The following is a 20,411-nucleotide window of genomic DNA, read 5'->3' on the forward strand; positions in this document are numbered from 1 at the left end:
TTTGACATTTAACAGAACGCGGTTTATTGATAAAATTGCTATTATTGGGAGGCAATTCATCTTGATCTACATAGTTTGGTAAATAATGTAACGTACATTTAGAGCATTCCCAATTTAGAAATTCATGACATGGATCATCATACGCACTTTCAGAGATCCCAACACACTTGATATGAACCCAATTGTGACACTTAACACATTGTATTCCTTTGTGATTATTTCTTACTGGCTTTGAACAACTAACACATGGATAACCCTTTACCATTGAAATATTAAAATCAATATATGTTGATAGAAATCAAATGTCCAGTGTCATTTGTTTTTCAATTTTCTAAGTTAGCCTTTAGGAAGGTCGTTTTCTCCACGGATCCCTCGAGTTACAAACTTTCCTCCCGTCGCCCGAATCAACGCAACAATCTTCCCGTCCGATGACCATGCGTCTTTTACTGCCGAATGCGCTCTGGTTTTGGCGAGAAGGTTTTGGTTTTTCTTTGTCAGGTGTTCCTGGATTGACATGCGCGAGCCCTTTAGGAGTTTGCGATTTTTGATAACCTGCATCCTGGTCTGGTATGACACAAACTTGACTAGTAGTGGTCGTGGTGCCGTGTGAATATTTGGATGGCTTTGGTCCTCACGCCGCCCTTTTCTAGTTTGCATGCGACCGCTAGCTGGCGCTCCCCCAGATCCTTCGTTTCCTTCGTTGCCATGGTTTCGACGCTGAAGGCGATGTGATCTGTCTATTTCAGATTGCCGGACGTCAACATGCAGTTTTTCCCGCGCTAATTTGCACACTAATTGGGTAGTGTCTTCTTCTTTTGACTCCGGCACCCCGAAAAAGAGTAAACAATTCCGCTTGGAGTATTGTTCGAGGTCGTTACTTTCTTTTTCCAGGCAGGCGATGCGCGATTGGTATCCTTCAATCACCCTATTCAACTTCTCTATCTCTTTTTCGTGCGATTGCTGAGTTGTCTCTAAATCCATTATTCTGCCTTCTTGTCTCTCAATGCGGTCCACCAGCTTAGCAAATTCTTCACTCGCAGCTTCTTTCACAGCTTGACGAACAGCTTCAGCCAAGCGTTCACTGCTCAGGATTTTATCAACGGCATCGTCAATTGATTTCGGATTGGGCGCCATTTTGAATTTCCGGTGCGTGTAGAAAAAAACAAAACACTCACACACACAAGTGAAATCTCTGACAAAAGTCACAAATATGATTAAAAAAAATCAGACGATGTTACTAAAGACCAGCTTTTACCGAAAAAGAGTTAGAACAAACATATATCCGTGTATAGTTGCGAGATGTTATCCGGGACAGGAAGGTGGCAATAGCAGTTCCATCATATATAGATCGGGATCCGCGAGAATAATATGTAAGCAAAAATCACACTCACATCATAGTTTTATACTCTCTTCTGTCTAACTATGATTGACAGTGAGTTCCGAGACCAGTATGAAAGGATTAACGGGCCATGTATCTTGACGAATGTTCAAGCGACATACCTGATATAGCAGCAGTCAATCAGTCGTTGAAAGTGTGCATGTGGGACCATGCGCGTCGCTGACCAATATATCAAGTCAAATCATTGAAGGTACAGAGACCAACAACATTCACAGATTCTCTCGGACCAAAAGCAAATTTCAGTTGTCCCCCAAATCATACACTCCGTTAGGAAAATGCACAGTTCGGAATGGAAAATGTAAGATCAAGCAGAAATGACAGAAAAATGTCAAATCCAGGCAGATTGACATCACAAAGCAGTTCTGACATTGCGCACTGCTTCGTATTGTCACTTTGAAATTTAACAATTTCTAAAGCAATTCTGATATCGTGCGCTGCTTCGGATGAGTCAGTGTAGGATCCCTCCACAACATCGCATCCACCACACGACTTCGCCTTACATGTCCCTTTCTTTTGTTTAGATTTTTTATCCAAAATATTAATCATAAAATACTCTGCCTAATTTCGAGTGTCTGGTTAAAACCGAGGAGGTTAAAACTAACTAAAGACCTCGTTGCCTCCAAAAAGTACTGTATTCTGGAGTCACTCTGTCCATTGTTTAACCAACAAATCTTCAAGGCAAATTATATTTGTATACTTTACTGTTCGGCTATAACGAGATTTTGATATCACGGAAGAAAATTGCCGGTCCCGAGGACTTCGTTACAACGGTAGTCGCCGGCATACAGAACCTACTTTTTTTTAGTGTAAACTGTATAACACGTTGCAATTGGATACCGCTGTGTACGTCTGTGACCAGCTATGTGTGTGTGTGTGTGTGTGTTTGTGTGTGTGTGTGTTCCCTGATGCTAGAAGCTTTACTTCTTTCCGTAGTTTCTCAAAGGTACCAATTATTACGTGTTATCTCCCGTTCATATTTGTGTCCCATCTACAAACGACCTGCCAACATTCGCAAACAACGATAGTCCTATATTAGGTCCTTCTATGAGGACAAAGGAACGTTTGTATGCGACATTCAGAATCACACTTTTCGCAAGCAGTGCGAGTCATTATTATGCACTTAGAACAAAAATCAATATTGTTCTGTTCAACTATTTTCAAACTCTTGTGCCTCTCTCTTTTAAGTATACATGTACAATCTGTTCATTGTGACGTGTATCTAAGGTACTTGCTTACCTCCCCACGCATACGCATAATTCCTGTTAAGATCAATTCCTGTGCATATATTGCCTTCCGGTTTGCGTCGGTTTTTACGCCACATTCGGTCCTGTGCAGAGGATAGAAATATAAAAAAACAAACAAACATAAAAACAAAAACCAAGCATGAAAATTAGAAGTCTTTGGAACTTCCTGTGTCGTGCATGGGAAAGAACAGAACATGAAGGGACGCAGTAGGTCTCTTTAAATTGCGCCCCTGTACACAGTCGAAAAATCAATGATACACACGGAACTTTAAAAGGTCCGTGGTACCTCCCGTCCCCTTCGTGTTGATTTGACCCCTTTGACTTTTATTTGATACGATTATTATTGTTTTTGCATGGTAAAACCAAATGTACATTATTAATTTTGATATATTTCATACATTGATTATTGTGGGTTGCTCATCAAAAAATGGTAACCAAATATTTCTACATCGATAAAAATATCTGAATTAGTAGAAAAGACACGCAAGATGATTCTTTAGCAACCGTCAGCTTAAAACGGAGTATTTCCAATTGAGTAGTGGTGTTCACAGAAGAAACGTCATTTATTTACCTGTGAATTTATGTATCATTTATATATAAATTTCACATATATCTATAAACATACATACATGATATATATATACTAGTATATAAGTATATACATATGATATATATATATATATATATATATATATATATATATATATATATATATCAGGGTCATGCGGCAGCGAATGGGAGAAAATAGAAGATGGAAGAGATGAGGAGAGCTTGAGAAAAGATGAATACAGGATGAAGAGGAGATGCCAGTGGGCATCGTTAAGTGTGATGGGAGTGAGACTGGACAAGGAGCATAGTTATGGTTCTTATATCGCTCTTGAAGGTTGAAGTCTTTTACAAACCCTCTCCATATTGATGAAGTGTTAGTGGAGATTCTCTTTACGACAATGACCAAATTACAGCTCCAGCTACTATAGTTCTGTCAAGAGATGTATGCGGTTATTAAAATTCTCTCGCCGCCTTTCTTCGTACCTGAAATATGTGTGCAGGTACAGCACTGAATAACATCTATGAATTATGTGTTATTCTGCATGATGACCAAATTACATGTTTTACTTAGTTTAGATATAATAGTCGTTTTTCAGTTTTGATTAATAAGCTGTGATTAGTAAAACTCTAACACGTGAAAAATGTTATGAAGACTTCAAAATGTTAGTGCAGATATCAACAGCGTGCGAATGTGCACAAAGTGACATGCCAAAATGTGATAGGACGTATAGGGTACAGTGATTTGCTCACATTATTCCACGTATAAGAATATCCATCTGGGTTGAGAACGGGAACGATATACCAGTCGAATGTATCCAACATGGCACGCACAAGAGGGTCGCCGTCGTTGTAATTCTCTGCTAGCTGCAGTAGATGTGAATATCGTCATCAAAACGTCACCATTAGACTATTTTAATTCAGTTGTAACTCAGTAAATTAATACATACAGTTCAATATTCATAAGACATCACCATTAGACTATTTTGATTCAGTTTTAATTCAGTATCAAAAGAAACCAAAACCCAAAGAGAAATGACATTTGAGTGAAAGCAGCAACATTAGTAAAACTCATCAGTGAAAGTTTAAGGAAAATCGGACGATCAGTGCAAAAGTTATGAATTTGTAAAGTTTTGGTGTTGGAACCGCTGGATGAGGAGACTTACTAGAGGTTATGATGTCATGTGTGGACAACAATATAAAGAAAATATAAAGGGAATTCCACAAAACTTCTCTTTTCTAGCATAATGAAAGAGCATTTGACTAACCTCTTTCAGAAAGCAGGGGGAACAATTGCTACATACCCTTAACAATATGTCAGTATCAAGTTGATGGAATGTGTAATTTTCATGAAAAATGAACTTTTGTGGATCTGATCCACATTTCTCTTTGGGTTTTTGTTTCCTTTAATACGTAGAGCTCAATATTCATAAGACATGGTCATCACCTCCAAATTCTCCCCCCCCCCCCATGTCCATGACTGTGAAGCAGTAGGTTCTACTAAAACTGCAAGAATACCTCCCTCCAAATCAGTAGAGGTGTGACCACTCTTTGCCGATTTATGAAAGGTGTCGATAGAATCGTAGCTAGAAATGTCAAGCGTTTCCTTGAAGACCCGCTGCTATATAGCTTGAATAGATTCACTTTGATTTGTATTTATCACGTCTTTCCTATAACGGTGCAGGCATCATGTGTTATTTGATATCACTGCAGAGCTGCCAAGTCTCCCTGATTCTGCAGGAGTCTCCCTGAAAATGTCAAAATCTGTTCATGTCTAGATAAGAGAATATTCAAATATCCCTGATTTGGGAATTATTTTCACTCATTGAAATGCATGTAACACACAGATATCTCCCTGATTGCTATGTGGAATCTCTCTGATTTGGATGTGGGAATGTTGGCAGACCTGTATTGGCGTTCACTCGCGTTCAACCATACTGCTTATACACGGTACACAGTATGATACAATAAATAATTGATCAGATTGCTTGATGAATCTCTGAACATAATCTTATTTCAAGAGCTGAGCGCCTGGCAAGCCATTAGGACTGATTTTTGGTATAGTAAGGCCTATATAAGCAACTGACCTATTATACACTGTAGATAAAGTGTAACGTTTCGGGGTCCAATGAGTCATGAAAAGTTAAGTGAATATCACTAGCTGGACTCGAGATACTTGAATTGTACAAAATTCACCAAACTTGATACTTGGACGAGTTTAAGGGCGCATATAATATTTCTATTACGTATTTGAGATATTCCTATATTCATCTATTTTTTTTTGGGGGGGGGTGGGGGGAGGGGGGTAGATTGATTCACTTATTTGTAAATGCATTGTGTTTATTTATCCATTCGTCCATTTCAGTTTGCTATAGTCAGTCGTATAATCATTGTGAGATGAACAAAATGAGCTGGTGCATGGTAAATCAGCACTCGGTAATAATTATGTCACGAACTTCGATAATTAGTTCATGTTGGGAATCAATCACCATCTCGTATCGTAAATGCTTAATGACAGGGTATTATATTGGGAAGTGTTATTCAAATAATTTCATAGACACTGTATCTAATTATAAAGATCGATTTACCTTTTTGACGAGAAACATCATGGTGGCGGGACTGATCCATTCGCGAGCGTGAATCCCGCCTTGGATGTAAGCCACTGGTTTACTCGTTGAGTCGGGCGTTCCGAGCTGCGAGGCGCAATTCAGAGAAAATGCGAGCGCATTATATTCAGTCGTAATTAAAACACGTGAAACCGGCTTCGTATAACAATCAAGGATATCTGCAATAGCAATACGGTATCATTCATTAGTCAAGGTAGCTTCTTGCTTTCATCGCTCTTCTAGCACGCCTTACCATTATTATTACCGAGCCTTGCCTGCCGTGCCAGGTACATTGATAATACACTGTACACCTGGGTCAAGTCAGACATATTGGATAGACTGTAACATAAGGTTTTCTATATGTAGGCCTAATTCATTTACTCTGCAAAATTCAGGTTTCGAACTCATGATTTTGCAGGTCCAAATCCCCATCGACGAGACAACAGGGCTTCCAAACGCCTGGTTTACAAGCATTTACAGACTGAGCATGCAGGAATAGAAATATAATATCCGTTGAAAAATGACTTTCACTCAATTTTACAGGTAATTAATTAAGCTTTATATGGACGCAATTGGTAAAACTCGTATAGGAACTACTACAGTATATATATATAGTGACTGCTGGACACTTTGATTTAGGCAAACCGAACCAAATGCAAATTAATACATCATGTGCATTAATGATAATCCTGGTGTTCTTTTGACCAGAGATTATTACCCGGGAGTTAAACCAAGGAAAATACCCAGAAGAGATAGGACTAAATGTGTTAACTGTGATTGATGTAAGACATGAAATTAATGACAGTATTAGATTTGATTACTGTTATTATCTGGATGAAAGACATTTCGTTATGCTATCATTATTTCCTCTGCATATCTACAAGTTTGGTTATTATAATTTTTCTGTCCTGTAATCAGATGGTAATACTGGAATACAAATCCGTACATTCTGGATTCCATGATCGGGAACACTCTAAAAACACAAATGTTGAATTAGCATTTAAAAGGGCCGAGGAGTGACAACATTTTCAAAGTGTTGGTTTTCCTGCTAGATTCAACATTTAAGATGTTATCTTAAAAGTTGGATGCAACACTTCAAAAAATGCTGTCACTCCTCGGCCCTTTTAAATGTTGATTCAACATTTACGTTTTTAGAGTGAAGAAGACTTAGCTTGAATTTGTTGTACCTTAATGGCTTGAACACGTCGACCTTCGTACGAAGTCGATAGTGTGTGTTCAGTCGCAATGTGTCCATTCTCCGCCACGAAATCAGTTATCCACTGGTAAATCTGCAAGATCATCGGGAGGCAAAATGGAGGAGAAAGAATTGAAAGAGATTGGGGACGGCGGGAGGGATGGGCTGGCATCGCTGGTATCAAGAACGTAGAAAAAACCCATCAGAACAACATCCACAGATATCACAATTACTTTTAATATGTTTGTAGTGAATCACCTTGAGAATACTATACACCGAATAGAGAGAGAGGGGGGAAAAGTTAAAACTTCAGATGTGAGATAAACCTTACCACCAAAAGGGGGACATTATTTGTTGAAAATGATCGTTTTAGTTGCAATAATGATTAAAAAAAGATGAAAAATATCCCTCAGAGTCTTTCGTTGATGAGATATTTGATATCAAATCAAGTCGAAGCATATATCATGACAAATATGTGTGCATTATTTAGATTCCATATACTTACAGGTTCAATGCACAATATCATTCATATCTCAAAATGTATACATGCATAGTGAAACAATAAAAGTGATGCCTAAAGCGTCAACATCCTTCATCATAATCCAAAGTCGTTCAATGTACAGACGCTAATTGTGGCATGTACGTAGTTGCTCCTCTCAGCTTAACTTAAAAGGCACATGACAAAGAATGATGAAAGGAAAAACATAAATCACATCCATTGTTATTAGCGAGACGATGGATCAGGCATACATTATAAGGCTCATCCGTTGGCGCTTTAGCCGTCTCGGCCTAATTTTAGCATGGCTTAAATCTCATCGATTATTATTAATTTGTCACTGTTCGTTATTTTCCGTAAACAAAGCGCAAATACATATTTTCAACCATATCACATTATAAGAATAAAACAACAACACATCATGATATACTTTTGTCATAAACATTATTTTCCGTGCGAATACTAACTCTGATACAATATACTTCATTCAGAGAGGAAAAGTTAAGGAAATTCATATTCTCTCTCAGATCTATGAAGTTTATGAGATGACTACTTCACTCCAAAAGTATGCATAACCACATCCTCAGATAAATACAACTATTCTGGACAGATGAATGTATGGATTTGTCTTTTATTCAAGATTTCACAGAATATAATACTTCAAAATCATTCATCTAAAAATTACTAACAGTAACATCTATTATGAAACAGTTGGTGGACAAAATTTTCCAAAGGGGAAGGGGTGACAAAAACCAGCTCAACATTCTATTATTATAACGGGTTAAGCAATTCTCGTTATACCATAATCAATTATAGATGACTTAACATTTTTGTTGACTATGAAGGTTTTAAAAACTTGATCACATGGGTGTTTTATGTTTACATCACTCAAGGAGCAGGTTGTGTTTGAATGGGGGTGTAATCGGGTGGATCAGTTGATCGGAGTGCAAACCTCGTCAAGGGTGTGGTAGACGGTATATTCAAAATCATCCACGCTGGTAGCCTCCCGTCTGCGCCGTGAGATGGTTTCGGTAGACTGGTCTAATACGTCTTGTAGGTTCGAAATCTGAAGAAAGTGGGGAAAGAACCATGAATTTTTTTCTGTCTTTCAATATTTATATAGAACTTCTGAAATACTATCTTAATTTTTTAACGAATATAAACTGATTTCCTCTTTATATCTTTATAAATTGAGACGTTAACAGTATCACATTTTATCGAAATAACGACTAAGATGACCTCGCCTCCTCTGTGTGGCATCATAATTATCATACACACAGACATTTAGACATTATTGCAGACATGAGTTTAACCCAAGTCAGGTGAACAGGCAGAGGTACTTATCATTTCCACCAAGATATAAACCAACTTCTTAATCTTGTACAAGTTGGTTGAATATTATTTGTATTGTATCACAGACAGAATTTTATTTTAAGAGTTTAAAACCCCACTTTAAGAGCTTGAACCGCTTTTTTTCTCTCATTGCACCTTGATGAGATCTGACAGTATTGTCTCTGTCCTTCCTAGTCACGAACGCGTAAAGTGTTGGCGATTAGATGTGTGATGAATACTTAAAATGGATAAGAAAGCAACTGGCAAACGGAACAATGACTCACCCGTACACAATGCCGTTAAAAATAACGTGAGAAGTACATGCACACGATTTTGGCAGTTTTCCAAGCCGTGATACCTTTTCTCAAGAGATAATTAGAATTGTTTCCTCTAAAAAGTAATCAGTAAGTACAAAAAATAAAATGTATGGTCCCTTCGCGCCACACCCTTGGTTAACGAGGCCACTACACTCTAAAAAAAAAAAATCCGGGTCAGAACTGACCCGAAACTGGGTCCGTTGGGGTCACAGACCGTTCCGGGTCAGAAATGACAAGGAATGGGGTCAGATAATGACCCCATCCAGAGTCATGAATTGGGTCAGGGTGACCCCATTCCGGGTCTTCATGACCACATTCCGAGTCATTTTTGACCCGGAATGGTGTGTGACCCCAACGGACCCAGATACAGATCCGGGTCAGTTCTGACCCGGACTTTTTTTAGAGTGTAGTTCTCTGTTCTAATGGTGGTTCAACATTTTTTGATGAGGAGGTTATAGATCGTGCGTTCTTTACAGCATGACGCCTTCCCTCTTCTTTGCCAAGGTATCCCTACCATATTGTGAGGTAAAGGCAAAGAATTTTGGAGAGGAGAAAAATCTCTTTGGGTAAAGGGAGTTTATGACCCAGAATATATAACATGACACAAAATGAAATACATTCAACATTTTCAAAGAAATTTGAAATGAAAAGGAGCAGAAGATAAAACGATGATCGTTTAACTGGCGTCGGCGAGTTGACGACAGTAAGGGTGTGAAAGTATCGATATGACAGTCATTGACCATGACTGCAACCCATATTCCCCTCATCATGTTGATAGAGCGTGAAATATTACAAATCAGTTCACACACACAAATTTTCATGATAGACACATTGTTTCTTTGGCTCTGATTAGCATGATGTAATTTTATATTCACTGAGACCATGAAAGAGAAATTTAATCGGGATATTTCGGTCTGTTCATGTACAAAACAATGATGTCTTTGAAGAGTTCGGTCAGCATGATCATACTGCTGTTTAAGATGAATTGCTGACATTCAAAATGTACAGATCGATATTCTCACATCAATTATTGCGTCTGCTTTTTCTGTTCCGTAACTTAAGACATTAACACTCTCATTAAAGCAACTTTTTGTCACTAAATATAAGGATGAAAATCTCACCTGATTACACCTATCTCTTTTCCTCTCCTTGTAAGAACGAAACAGCAAATTACACTTTTATGTCACCTTCTCTCAGGGGACAGAGTTTGGTATATGTTAAACTGATTATGTAAGCTGTACCTGTGTTAGGATTGGAATACTACAATGTAAACTTTTCTTAAGATCAGTTTTTCTTTGTGTTAGAAAAGACCATAGTGAGTTCACTATATCACACAGTGATAGTGCATGCATGTCATGCTAGAAGTTGTCAGTCAAGTTTCACTCATGGTTCATGAGTTATCGTGATTCATGTTTCGAGGTTTTTATTGCGTCAGTCATTCACAATTAGATTTTCTTGATTCCCAAAGACGAGAGGATGAACCCATGTATAGACAATCTCGGGTCACGAACTATGAAGTTGTCAAGATACAGACAGCTAAGTTGTTGAGTCCTTACTGGGCGCGGTGATGCAGGGTATCAGTTATTTGTGGTAAGCATAACAACCTGTCTGTGCTTACCAGCTCAAAGTGATCGATGTGATTGGCTGAGAGCAGGTCGAGGAACTCGCTCTGCCAGTGCGGCGGGACCATGACGTCAGAGGAAGACCCAACGTGCCTGGCATGCTTCCAGTAGTCGACCTGTAGGGGAAGTGCGACATTGACCGAGTTCATAAGGAATATCATAGTCAAAGAGTATACGGTATATCAATTTCATATAAAGCGCATTTTGTGCATTATGAAATGATGGTGAATCTGAAAAACAAAAGTTTACAAAAATGTCCAAAAATGTCATAACCAGGTGTTAAGTGAATGATTGAACTTTTTCTTATAGAATTTAAGGATAGGGATTTAGCATGCATTCTCATAATGCAATATGCTTTTGTAAATTGTGTATATCTCATAGAGTATACGTCAAGAGAACGAAATGCAATATGTGTAGGCCTATTTACAGAGAGCACCTCATGTTGGTCATCAGTGAAGATCATTTTATATAAACCTGCATTTGTCTTTGACTTACCTGGAGTGAATGACGAGCCTATATCACACTTATAGTTTGAAGCATTACAGTGGACTCTCGTTATAACGAAGTCCTCGGGACCGGCAGTTTTCTTTCGTTATATCGAAATTTCGTTAATACCGAACAAATAAACAATAAAAATCATAAACTGGATGACGTTATGATACGGCCTGAATTTTTACTTCGTCATAACCGGAATTTTGTTATAACCATGTTCGTTATAACGGGAGTGCACTATAAAGCCTTTGTATGGCGCTTGCACTGCCATATTAAACTCGACTTGCTTGTTTTTCGATTGTTGCATGTTTTGGTACAGGGTATGCAAAATTCAGAATCGCATTGGCGTGGATAGTTTACAAAGAAGAACGTAGTTTTAGATATGTTTACGTAATGTATCTATTTTATGTGGAATCACAGATCGGATTTTCCGAAGCGTTATCAAATCAAAAAAAAAAAAAAAAAAAAATAGGTGCAAACTTTTTAAGGACATTTTGTTCAAAACAGGGGAGAAAAAATGTTCTGCAAAGTCATTTAAGCAGAAATTATCAGCTATTAGCCATGACAGGAGGCGACGATAAAACGGAAGCAACAACATAATTATCAATGCATATAATGAAATAACAATCGCCAAGCTGACTGGAGAATCAGTGATTTATACGTAACCTCCCGTCGTCGCGACATTCATATAGAGGTGTGCAACTCGGTATCTTTTCAACTAAAGAATAAGCCGTATCTAACAATTTCATTTTCTTCAGTGCTTTCCCAATAATCGCCACGTTTTACTTGCTCTTCACTAGGTTTACTTGGCAGGGGTCGGCCTATATGAGCCTTCCCCTGCCCCAACTCTTTTGGCTCTTAAAAACAACGAAAACTGAAAAAAAGGAGAAAAATACAAGAAAGATCATGCCTTCAGGAGAGCTCCGATTCCGCTCATCTGGGGAGAAGACATTGCCCCCTTACTCAACCACACGAGGACCACCCCCCCCCCATACTCAAAACATGTTCAACTGCCTCTGCTGAGAAGTAATTTGGAACTTACTTAATTGTTCATGCGTATACTCCTTCACGAATATTTGTTAATTTGTTAAATCCCCAGAATTCCTTGTCTGCATATACTTTACAAAGTGGGAGCAATTCATCAATAATAGTTAATGATTAGTTTCGGTAAATGCAACAATTACATCAATCAGGATTACACTGACCAACCGCAACTCGACATGTCTGATAAGAACTGGAAATTAAGCATGTGCTTGGCCGTACTTAGTACAGTTCTAATCTGTGATAATCATAATAGATGTAAACAACGTCTTTGAGCAAGAGATAATAGCTGAGAATCGAACATGTGTGTATGGCGATTCATACCTGAAGAAGTGCGGGCCTTTTCGCGTTCACCTCACCCATGCACAATCAACATGAGAAGCAGATCATTACTGTGCAGTGTGTTTCAAATTTATTTTAAAACTATTATTACACTCGGAAACAGCCTTACCCAATTTATACCCCACTAATAATGAGTGGATACGTCCATTGTTCCTTCTTATATCCCTTATCTAACTTTATCTTTCTTACCCGAGAACAAGTGAATTTCCGAAGCGATCATTCTATCACGATATGACGCACACTGACGCACATTGTTTTAAAGACCTCCACACGGGATAGAATGAACCACTGTCGGGATAGAATTAACAAGAGGCAATAATACTTGCAAGCCTTATGTAGGAAAGCTTTACCAGTGCACGATTATGCAAAGGACGTCAGGTGCATACTTCAACTTAATTCCTCAATGTGCTACCATGCAAGTGGTCCTTCACACACACATACACACACACACACACATCACGTAAACACACACACGCTGTGACGGCGTTCGTACATTTTCTCAAGTTATCAACATTGTTTGCATTTGGAAATAATGGTACAATTAAGATAAGATACTTAAGCTCCCCCCCCCCCCTCCACAGTGTAGTGACACTTCGTTCCCATGACTATCACATAGGCGGAAATGTTAATGGAAAGGCAGTTGATATACAATGTATTGATGTTGCTCAAGATGAAGAAATAGTTTCTTTCTCTCTTTACAGCACAAGATAAATTAAGTATTTCGTATACATTCAGCGAATCTTTCTAAAGACAACATACAGGGACTCCAGAATCACACACAGAGGGTTATCAGGGTCTATATACCGTAAGTTTATTGCGGTTTTTCCAATGTGTCGATGCATAGATTCATAAATCAAAAAAGATTCAATATTTTCCGAACTATACTTATGTGTAAAACGGCATGATAGAACACCTTATTGACTGTTTGAAATGAGGGCTTACTCGACGATGTTATATGTGATATTGTTGCCATATAATGCATACAAGTGGCCCCATTTGGACACCTTGCAGTAGCTGTCACGCTGATGCGTCATCCTATATAGCAGACAGGAATACATCGGGGTTCTACATTTCTGTCGAGTTTATTAATTTCACAAAACCACCGTCATAAGTTCAATCTCTTCAGCCAGTATTACATTATGTCATTCATAACACTTGTGGAGTTGCTTTGTGAAATATTTTTGATAAACACACACGGCATATTGATAAGTTTTTCAAAACAGAGCCTTCAATTATTGCAGTACTCTAATCCACTTAAATTGACAGAAACCCCCATAAATCTAAAGGACAACTTCCGCGCCATTACAGTGTTTTTTCCAGACGTAATTCATAGTGAATTTTTCATCTACAGTATTATATTCGTATTGGGCAAATGCGATTCCGGCCTGTCTACTTCAGGTGCAGACGGTAAATTTGCAATATATCCGCCGATGGCGTATACCGGAACTACTTCATTGTCCTCATGTGGCGAGGAACCACTCTCTAGTTAATGGAAAACGGCACCGACCCGTTGTTTTCCTGTGGAATAGGGGACGGTTGTCTTTCTGGAGGAAACTTCTTGTTCTTTACTTTTGTTATGACATGTGTAAATCCTATTCGTTGAAAACTTGTCAACGAGAGCTTTTGTGATAGAAAAGGGTCGTAAGTCTGTGCCTGCCCTGAGTCAGCAGTCGATGTGGATATCACCCTCTCTTCCTCCAATTTTTGTTGTAATTATCCCAATTGGACGTCTAAACTAAAATTAACCCTGATGTTTCCATTCTGTCATAGGGAATCAATCTCGTGCAGTCTCTTCACAGAGGCCACGGTTTGTTGTTAGTCATATAGAATCCAGGTGGAAAGTCATGATTCAGACTGCCCAGGTCAGTTAAAACCCGAGTATTTGTCATGAGCACTTCTGGTGGCCTCTGTACGTGTGAATTATTGATACTCGTTGCTTCTTTCCGATCGAAAGTGATACAGGTATCCCCGCTGACGATTGCCCAAAGATACTGAGCAAAGGATGGGGGAAGTGTGGAAAGCTTCTCAACAATACAGATTGTATGAAACGTGATTAGACGGTGTACCTATCATCTCGATAACAACGAATCAATGCGGGAAGACTGAAATATTTCCGATTTTGTTGTCATCTTAATCTTACAACACTTTTCATGAAAGCTTATTTTCTGCCAGTACCTCCTAAACATCACTTCGACGAATTTACTCCTTCTCCAATTTTCCTTCGTGTGTGTGTGTGTGTGTGTTTGACACAATATGATTGGAGTGGACGTATCTTACCTTGCCCTCCCACACTTCATGTAGTGTTTTCAGCCACTTCTGGTCATCTTGCGAACGTGGCGTTATACGAATCACTTTGTAGCTGGAAGATACAAAATGAAACTCAGTGGTAGAGATATAGGATATCTACCTTTACAAACATACACACATTTACATACACACACATATACATATAATAGCTATTTTTCTATTCTTATATGTGGCACAAACTATTAATCAAAACCAGACTGAAATGGAAAGTTTTCCTATACACCAAAAAATGCTCAACAGTCTTGATACATCCTGCAGCATCTTTTTTTTTTTTTTAAAAATACTTTATTCAGAATCAAGTTGTGCCCAATTAATGTTATAGTGGTCAAACCAGTAAGATGAGTCAGACGTAGCAAGCCTATTGTATAATATTCATAGGAATGAAATTAAGGAAGACGTCACCTGATTGGTGATTACCATAAATTTTATAGATAATCTTATGAATTATGGCCACAAAATCTGTCCCATTTTGAAATGTAGGCTAGGGAGATCATCAATCAGATCAAATCATATCAAACCAAATCAGGCCATGCCATATCATATCAAAGCAGCAGTACTTTGCTACACGTTAGACAAGACTCTACACTGCTCGTTCTCTGGGGAGATAAAAATAGCAGTCAACTCGTCTTCATCGATTGAGGTCAATACTTCAGATTCAGAGTCATCTGTTCAGGGATCATTGCCAATTTCTGCTAAGAGAGGCTGTGTCTTTGTTTTTACCGTCTGATATGTCGGTACAAAGAGGTGTGGCGGGAGATATACTGTTAGCGCGAACTATGTTTCCGCCCTGACTCGTTGTCATGGGAACAACTTCTTCCCCAGGCGCTGAGAGGAACGCATAAGGGATTTAGTGAGCAGTGTTACGTCTGACCTTGAAAAGGTTCCCAAAATAAGAAATCATAGCGTCTCTGAGAAGCCCAAAGATATTCATATAATATAATAAAATCAGTCATTCTCATATCGGTGAGGTAATTTTAGCTATAAGAAAAAAAAATAAAGAATTTTTTTTTAATATTTTGCATATACTCTAATAAATATTGATAAATGTAAGGATTAATGACGCTGTTCAATTCTTTACACATACCAGTTTAATGAATATATTTGACTATTCCCTCAACATAACGTGTATAAGAGGATGATATAATGGCTGTTGTCATTATTTCCTAGGTAGTGCTAAAGAGCCCAATTTCCATGCTTACTGCATAAATAGACACTTCTATAGGTAGTATTTTAAGATAAGATATCATGCGGGATCTCAATCTCAAAATTAAAAGAAAAAAGATCATTGGACAGGAAACAACAAAACTCTCTGCGCAAACATCGTATCTATCAATTATGCCTGTAACTCTTCCATTTGTCTGATTTATGAATTGTGACGAGTGCTATTTCGAGAGCAAGCGCATCCTGGCTACTTTGAATGTCGCAGAAATAATGTTTTTGGAGTCAGAAATGCTTGTCTTTAATTGAAAGCCTCTTATATGGCACGATATGCCTACATTTTGTGGAAGCTGCAGTGGCAGACACTAAACTGGTCTGTCATTCGGTCACAGGACATAGCGATGGATATCTTGACAAATTCTACTCATCTTTCCGAATTGCACTGCAGTCTCGGATCTTGTGACGCACGATGAAGATGGATTAATAAATTGATGGACTTCGGCGTTTCGCAGTCAGGCTTTCACCCCCCCCCTCCCCCCCTCCCCCCCTCCCCCCCCTCCCCCCCCCTCCCCCCCCCCCCCCAACTCACTGGTTTCCATCGGCAGTGAATCATGATCGGGAGTTCGGACATGATAACATGGAGCATCTTTTACTGAAATGTACACTGCAGGAACTGTCTATTCAAAGACTGAATAATGTTATGGCAATCACCACAAATTTTAGTTACATTGCGTGAAAGGAAAATTGGAGCATGGGCCCTACTTAAAATCTGTTACAGGTCTGTAAAACCTAGCATAGACCATGTAGACAGACGATTAATACCTACCAAATTCTAGTGACAAATCAATGACCATATTACAACCTTAAAAATCATTGTAAAATGTATACACAAAAATGGAACATGATATTTCTTTATTTTCTATGTCTAATTGATTGCAAAGATAACATATAATGTATCATTCTACCTGGTATTCTTATTCTACTATAGCTTTGCAATGAAGGTCTGTACATTTGCTGTCCAATTTGTACAACATTTAATACACAAGGAACGTCTATCTATCGAGTCTGGATTGGTTAGGGACAGAAGATCAATTTGACCAATTAACAAGTACCGGTAGGTGATTTTGACGAAAATTATAGATTAAAAAAAAAAATCTAAAACTCCCCTTTGTTGTCATAATTTAGTACGCATACAAACACTTTAGTCCAGATACCATTCAAAAAGTAAAGAACTTAATTCTTACTAACAAATACGGTACTGATGGAGACTATTCCAGTGGCCTAATTTGCATTTAAGGCGTAGAATTTGACCCATCTTTGATCACTTATGACCCTTCTCCGGCCAGAGTTCATTCAACAGCACATATTTATATAACTGCACCCGTATTGGGTCCCGTCATAGACAGTGTCGATATTCTTCGCTCTTGTATAGGTGTAAAGTCTAGTATATGCTAACTGTTACCATGATGGAATAAGGATATTGTGGGAGATTAGAAGTTCATAAAAGCCTGCTCTGAACTGATAAAATGTTCCATTTGCAGTCAGTCAGTAATATCGATTTTAATATTGACAGTCATAATCTCCGAAAAGGGTTATTCTTATAAGTAAGTCTGCCTGATGAAATTATGAAGATATTGATGTAAGGTAGTGTGGAAACCAGTGGCCAGTTTCATGAAAACAATATGAAATACAACTGTCATTCAAGATTTGCAATAGAATTATTAAAGTTGCATCTTGTAATGAGTGAAGGTTATCACCCAATCAGCCTCGAGCATCTATTACTTTCGCTTTTATTATGCAATCATTTTGAGGTACAATTACATGTCTTGCAAAGAGTTTTTTTATAAAAATGAGAAGCATATTCAGATTCGAAGTGTTTATCAATAATGGCTCTTAGCTTATAATGCATGGTTTGATAAGGAAAAAGTATACTGTGTACAAACTTAGCAGCCTGTTCTGTGCGCTTCTTCGTAACCAGAGTATGTGAGGGTGGGTACATATAGCATTTATATCTTTTCGGCGTTTTATTTTTTCATCACATTTCAAGCGATGAGACACTTATTACTATTCAGCCAATACATCAATAATGAAATAAGATACGAGACAATATTTATGATGCTGTAGTGAAGTTATTTTATCAAATTCGTGAGTTGGTAGAATGAACTCAATCTCGCGTTATATTTTCATACACGAAAAAAGAAACACAAAGTTTCTGGATGTGGGTTAAAAATGTATACATCATAAGACAGTGAGTGACAGTTTCGATACGTTTTACATTCGGTAAATTACGTTTGCTGTCAGTCCTGAAATCTTTGAAGGACAATATTGTTTCCTGACTTCCCAAGAAACGCACTGTCAAAATGCACATGGATTTGTTTTTTCTTTTCACGAGATGGGATTTCACATGATGATGTCTATTGTCATGATAGTTATCAAATTAACGTTTTTTAACTTCAACATTTCTTTTCTGATTTTAATGGCAAAGTGGCTGTTTTTAGGGTCAGCAAACCCCCATTGTATGTAGTTAAAGTGAATAGTGCAAAAGGGAAAAATGTCGACGAGGATGATAGGACCACACTATTGGCATGTATGTATACAGGAAACGTTCGTACATTCCTCAAAATGCGTGTTCATAATCAAGTGACAACCAGGAAAAGAAACCTTAGTTATACAAATAATAAACCTTTCACTTGATATTGTTAAAATCGTTTTCTTATGGTGAGCTCTAAACGACGTCAATAAGCAGCGTTGAGATGGTATCATTAAATTTATGCTTTATTTTTCGTATGAGGTCATAATAAAGGAAAGAATGAATGGTATGTTGATTCCTTGTCACATCACATGTTCTAAAAACAAATAGTGACATAATATCAAAGTTATGAAACCAACAATCAACTCGACATTGCATGCCTGGCAAACTCACTTCACATAAGTTATCATCTGTTTTGCCTCACTTACTTATAGAAAGGATAATAATAGGTACTCACTTGTCGTAGCGGACAGCTGCGTGGGACAGCACGGAAAATAAGGCGACGGCTAGAAGACAAGAACACTTCATCGCTGGTCTCTTTCTCTCTGTAGTACTGACTCTGTGAATGAAATCCTGAACGCACAAAGTCCCCTGCTTTTATTCGGATACTGCATGTCACGCCAATCGCGTCCACAAGACCGTCGTATCACTTGCGTAATTTAGCGCAGGTGATTGGTAGATGCATTTTTGATAAAGCGATAATGTCAAGCGGGTATTTTAAGGGAAATGAGCAAACATCAGGACGCTGTTTGTACAACGTGTTTTCATAGCACAATATTCGCAGACTGACTTGATAATGGATTTTACTCTCATGAGGCGGTGCCGGCTTCAAAGAAAAGGAAACTACAGGTTTTCAGTCACATTTTTCTATTTGGAGGCTTTTGGTTTTTTTCGCGGAACGCAAAAGTTGGCATGCCCAGAATGGATGGAATCATGGGAAGATTTGGCAAGGTTTGCGATATTGTCTCTTGTCTCTCGACAGCCTCAGTGAGAGAGCCAAGCAAAATACTCTGTGCTCAAAGGAAGGCCTACTTTAAATAAGAACAGTCGCTCTCATTGCCTCATAACAGCAAGACGATGGGGGGGGGGGTGGGAGGAGGAGGAGGGCTGGTGAGGGAGGGGCACACCCAGGGGAATAAGACATTTTGGTCAGCTGTGGCCAAAGTTCTATATTTGATACAGTCATCGTTATATCTGTAACTTATTGAAACTTAAAAACCACACTAATGTGCTTTATGCGTTTAACATTGTCTTTGTATTTCGAAACACACTGTACATGAATACAGAATTGTTATTAAAATACTGTAAGTCATCACACTAAAATGATGACCCAACATATAATTCACGTCAACAGTTTTTCCAGACCCATTCCTTTAATGATTATAACTCCAAAAGGTGGTTCTTTTGAATTTAAGTCCGCGTATTTGAGATAAACACAAGCTTGATTTTGAACGAATCAACGTTTTATATGAAAAGTATAATATAAAATTATTTATTTCATTTATTGATTAAATCTTCTTTAAGAGCAGGGTAGTTTTATTCAAAGAAAACAAAGGCCTGGTTTACAAGGGAGCCCAGCGTCCATGTACATTACATTTCATGTGCACACAATAAAAAAAAACCAAAAACAAAACAAAACAGAACAAAATGAACATAAATACGGTACATTACATTAACGAACAGTCAGTTTGTAAGAGCATAAAACACATGGGAGAGAGAACATAAAAAAGAACAGAAAAATAGAAATAAGTAATGTTAGGTATCCAACTGCAACGCTTAATATA

The 20,411-nt window shown here is 38.1% G+C and overlaps 1 protein-coding gene across 1 annotated transcript in view; it reads right to left on the reverse strand.

The window, feature by feature from the left end:
* Positions 1-19,155, reverse strand: part of LOC140232797 (carboxypeptidase B-like) — a 26,010-nt gene extending 6,855 nt beyond the window's left edge. The window contains exons 1-8 of the mRNA XM_072312916.1: positions 19,085-19,155; positions 14,910-14,991; positions 10,754-10,873; positions 8,439-8,552; positions 6,983-7,084; positions 5,778-5,882; positions 3,943-4,056; positions 2,636-2,726 (exon numbers count right to left, since the gene is read on the reverse strand). Coding sequence (XP_072169017.1) covers positions 2,636-2,726; positions 3,943-4,056; positions 5,778-5,882; positions 6,983-7,084; positions 8,439-8,552; positions 10,754-10,873; positions 14,910-14,991; positions 19,085-19,155 — 799 coding nt within the window. The remainder of the gene's footprint in view (positions 1-2,635; positions 2,727-3,942; positions 4,057-5,777; positions 5,883-6,982; positions 7,085-8,438; positions 8,553-10,753; positions 10,874-14,909; positions 14,992-19,084) is intronic.
* Between the last annotated feature and the right edge of the window lie 1,256 nt (positions 19,156-20,411).

Source organism: Diadema setosum, chromosome 1 (genome assembly GCF_964275005.1).
Source record: "Diadema setosum chromosome 1, eeDiaSeto1, whole genome shotgun sequence".
Classification (NCBI taxonomy): Eukaryota; Metazoa; Echinodermata; class Echinoidea; order Diadematoida; family Diadematidae; genus Diadema; species Diadema setosum.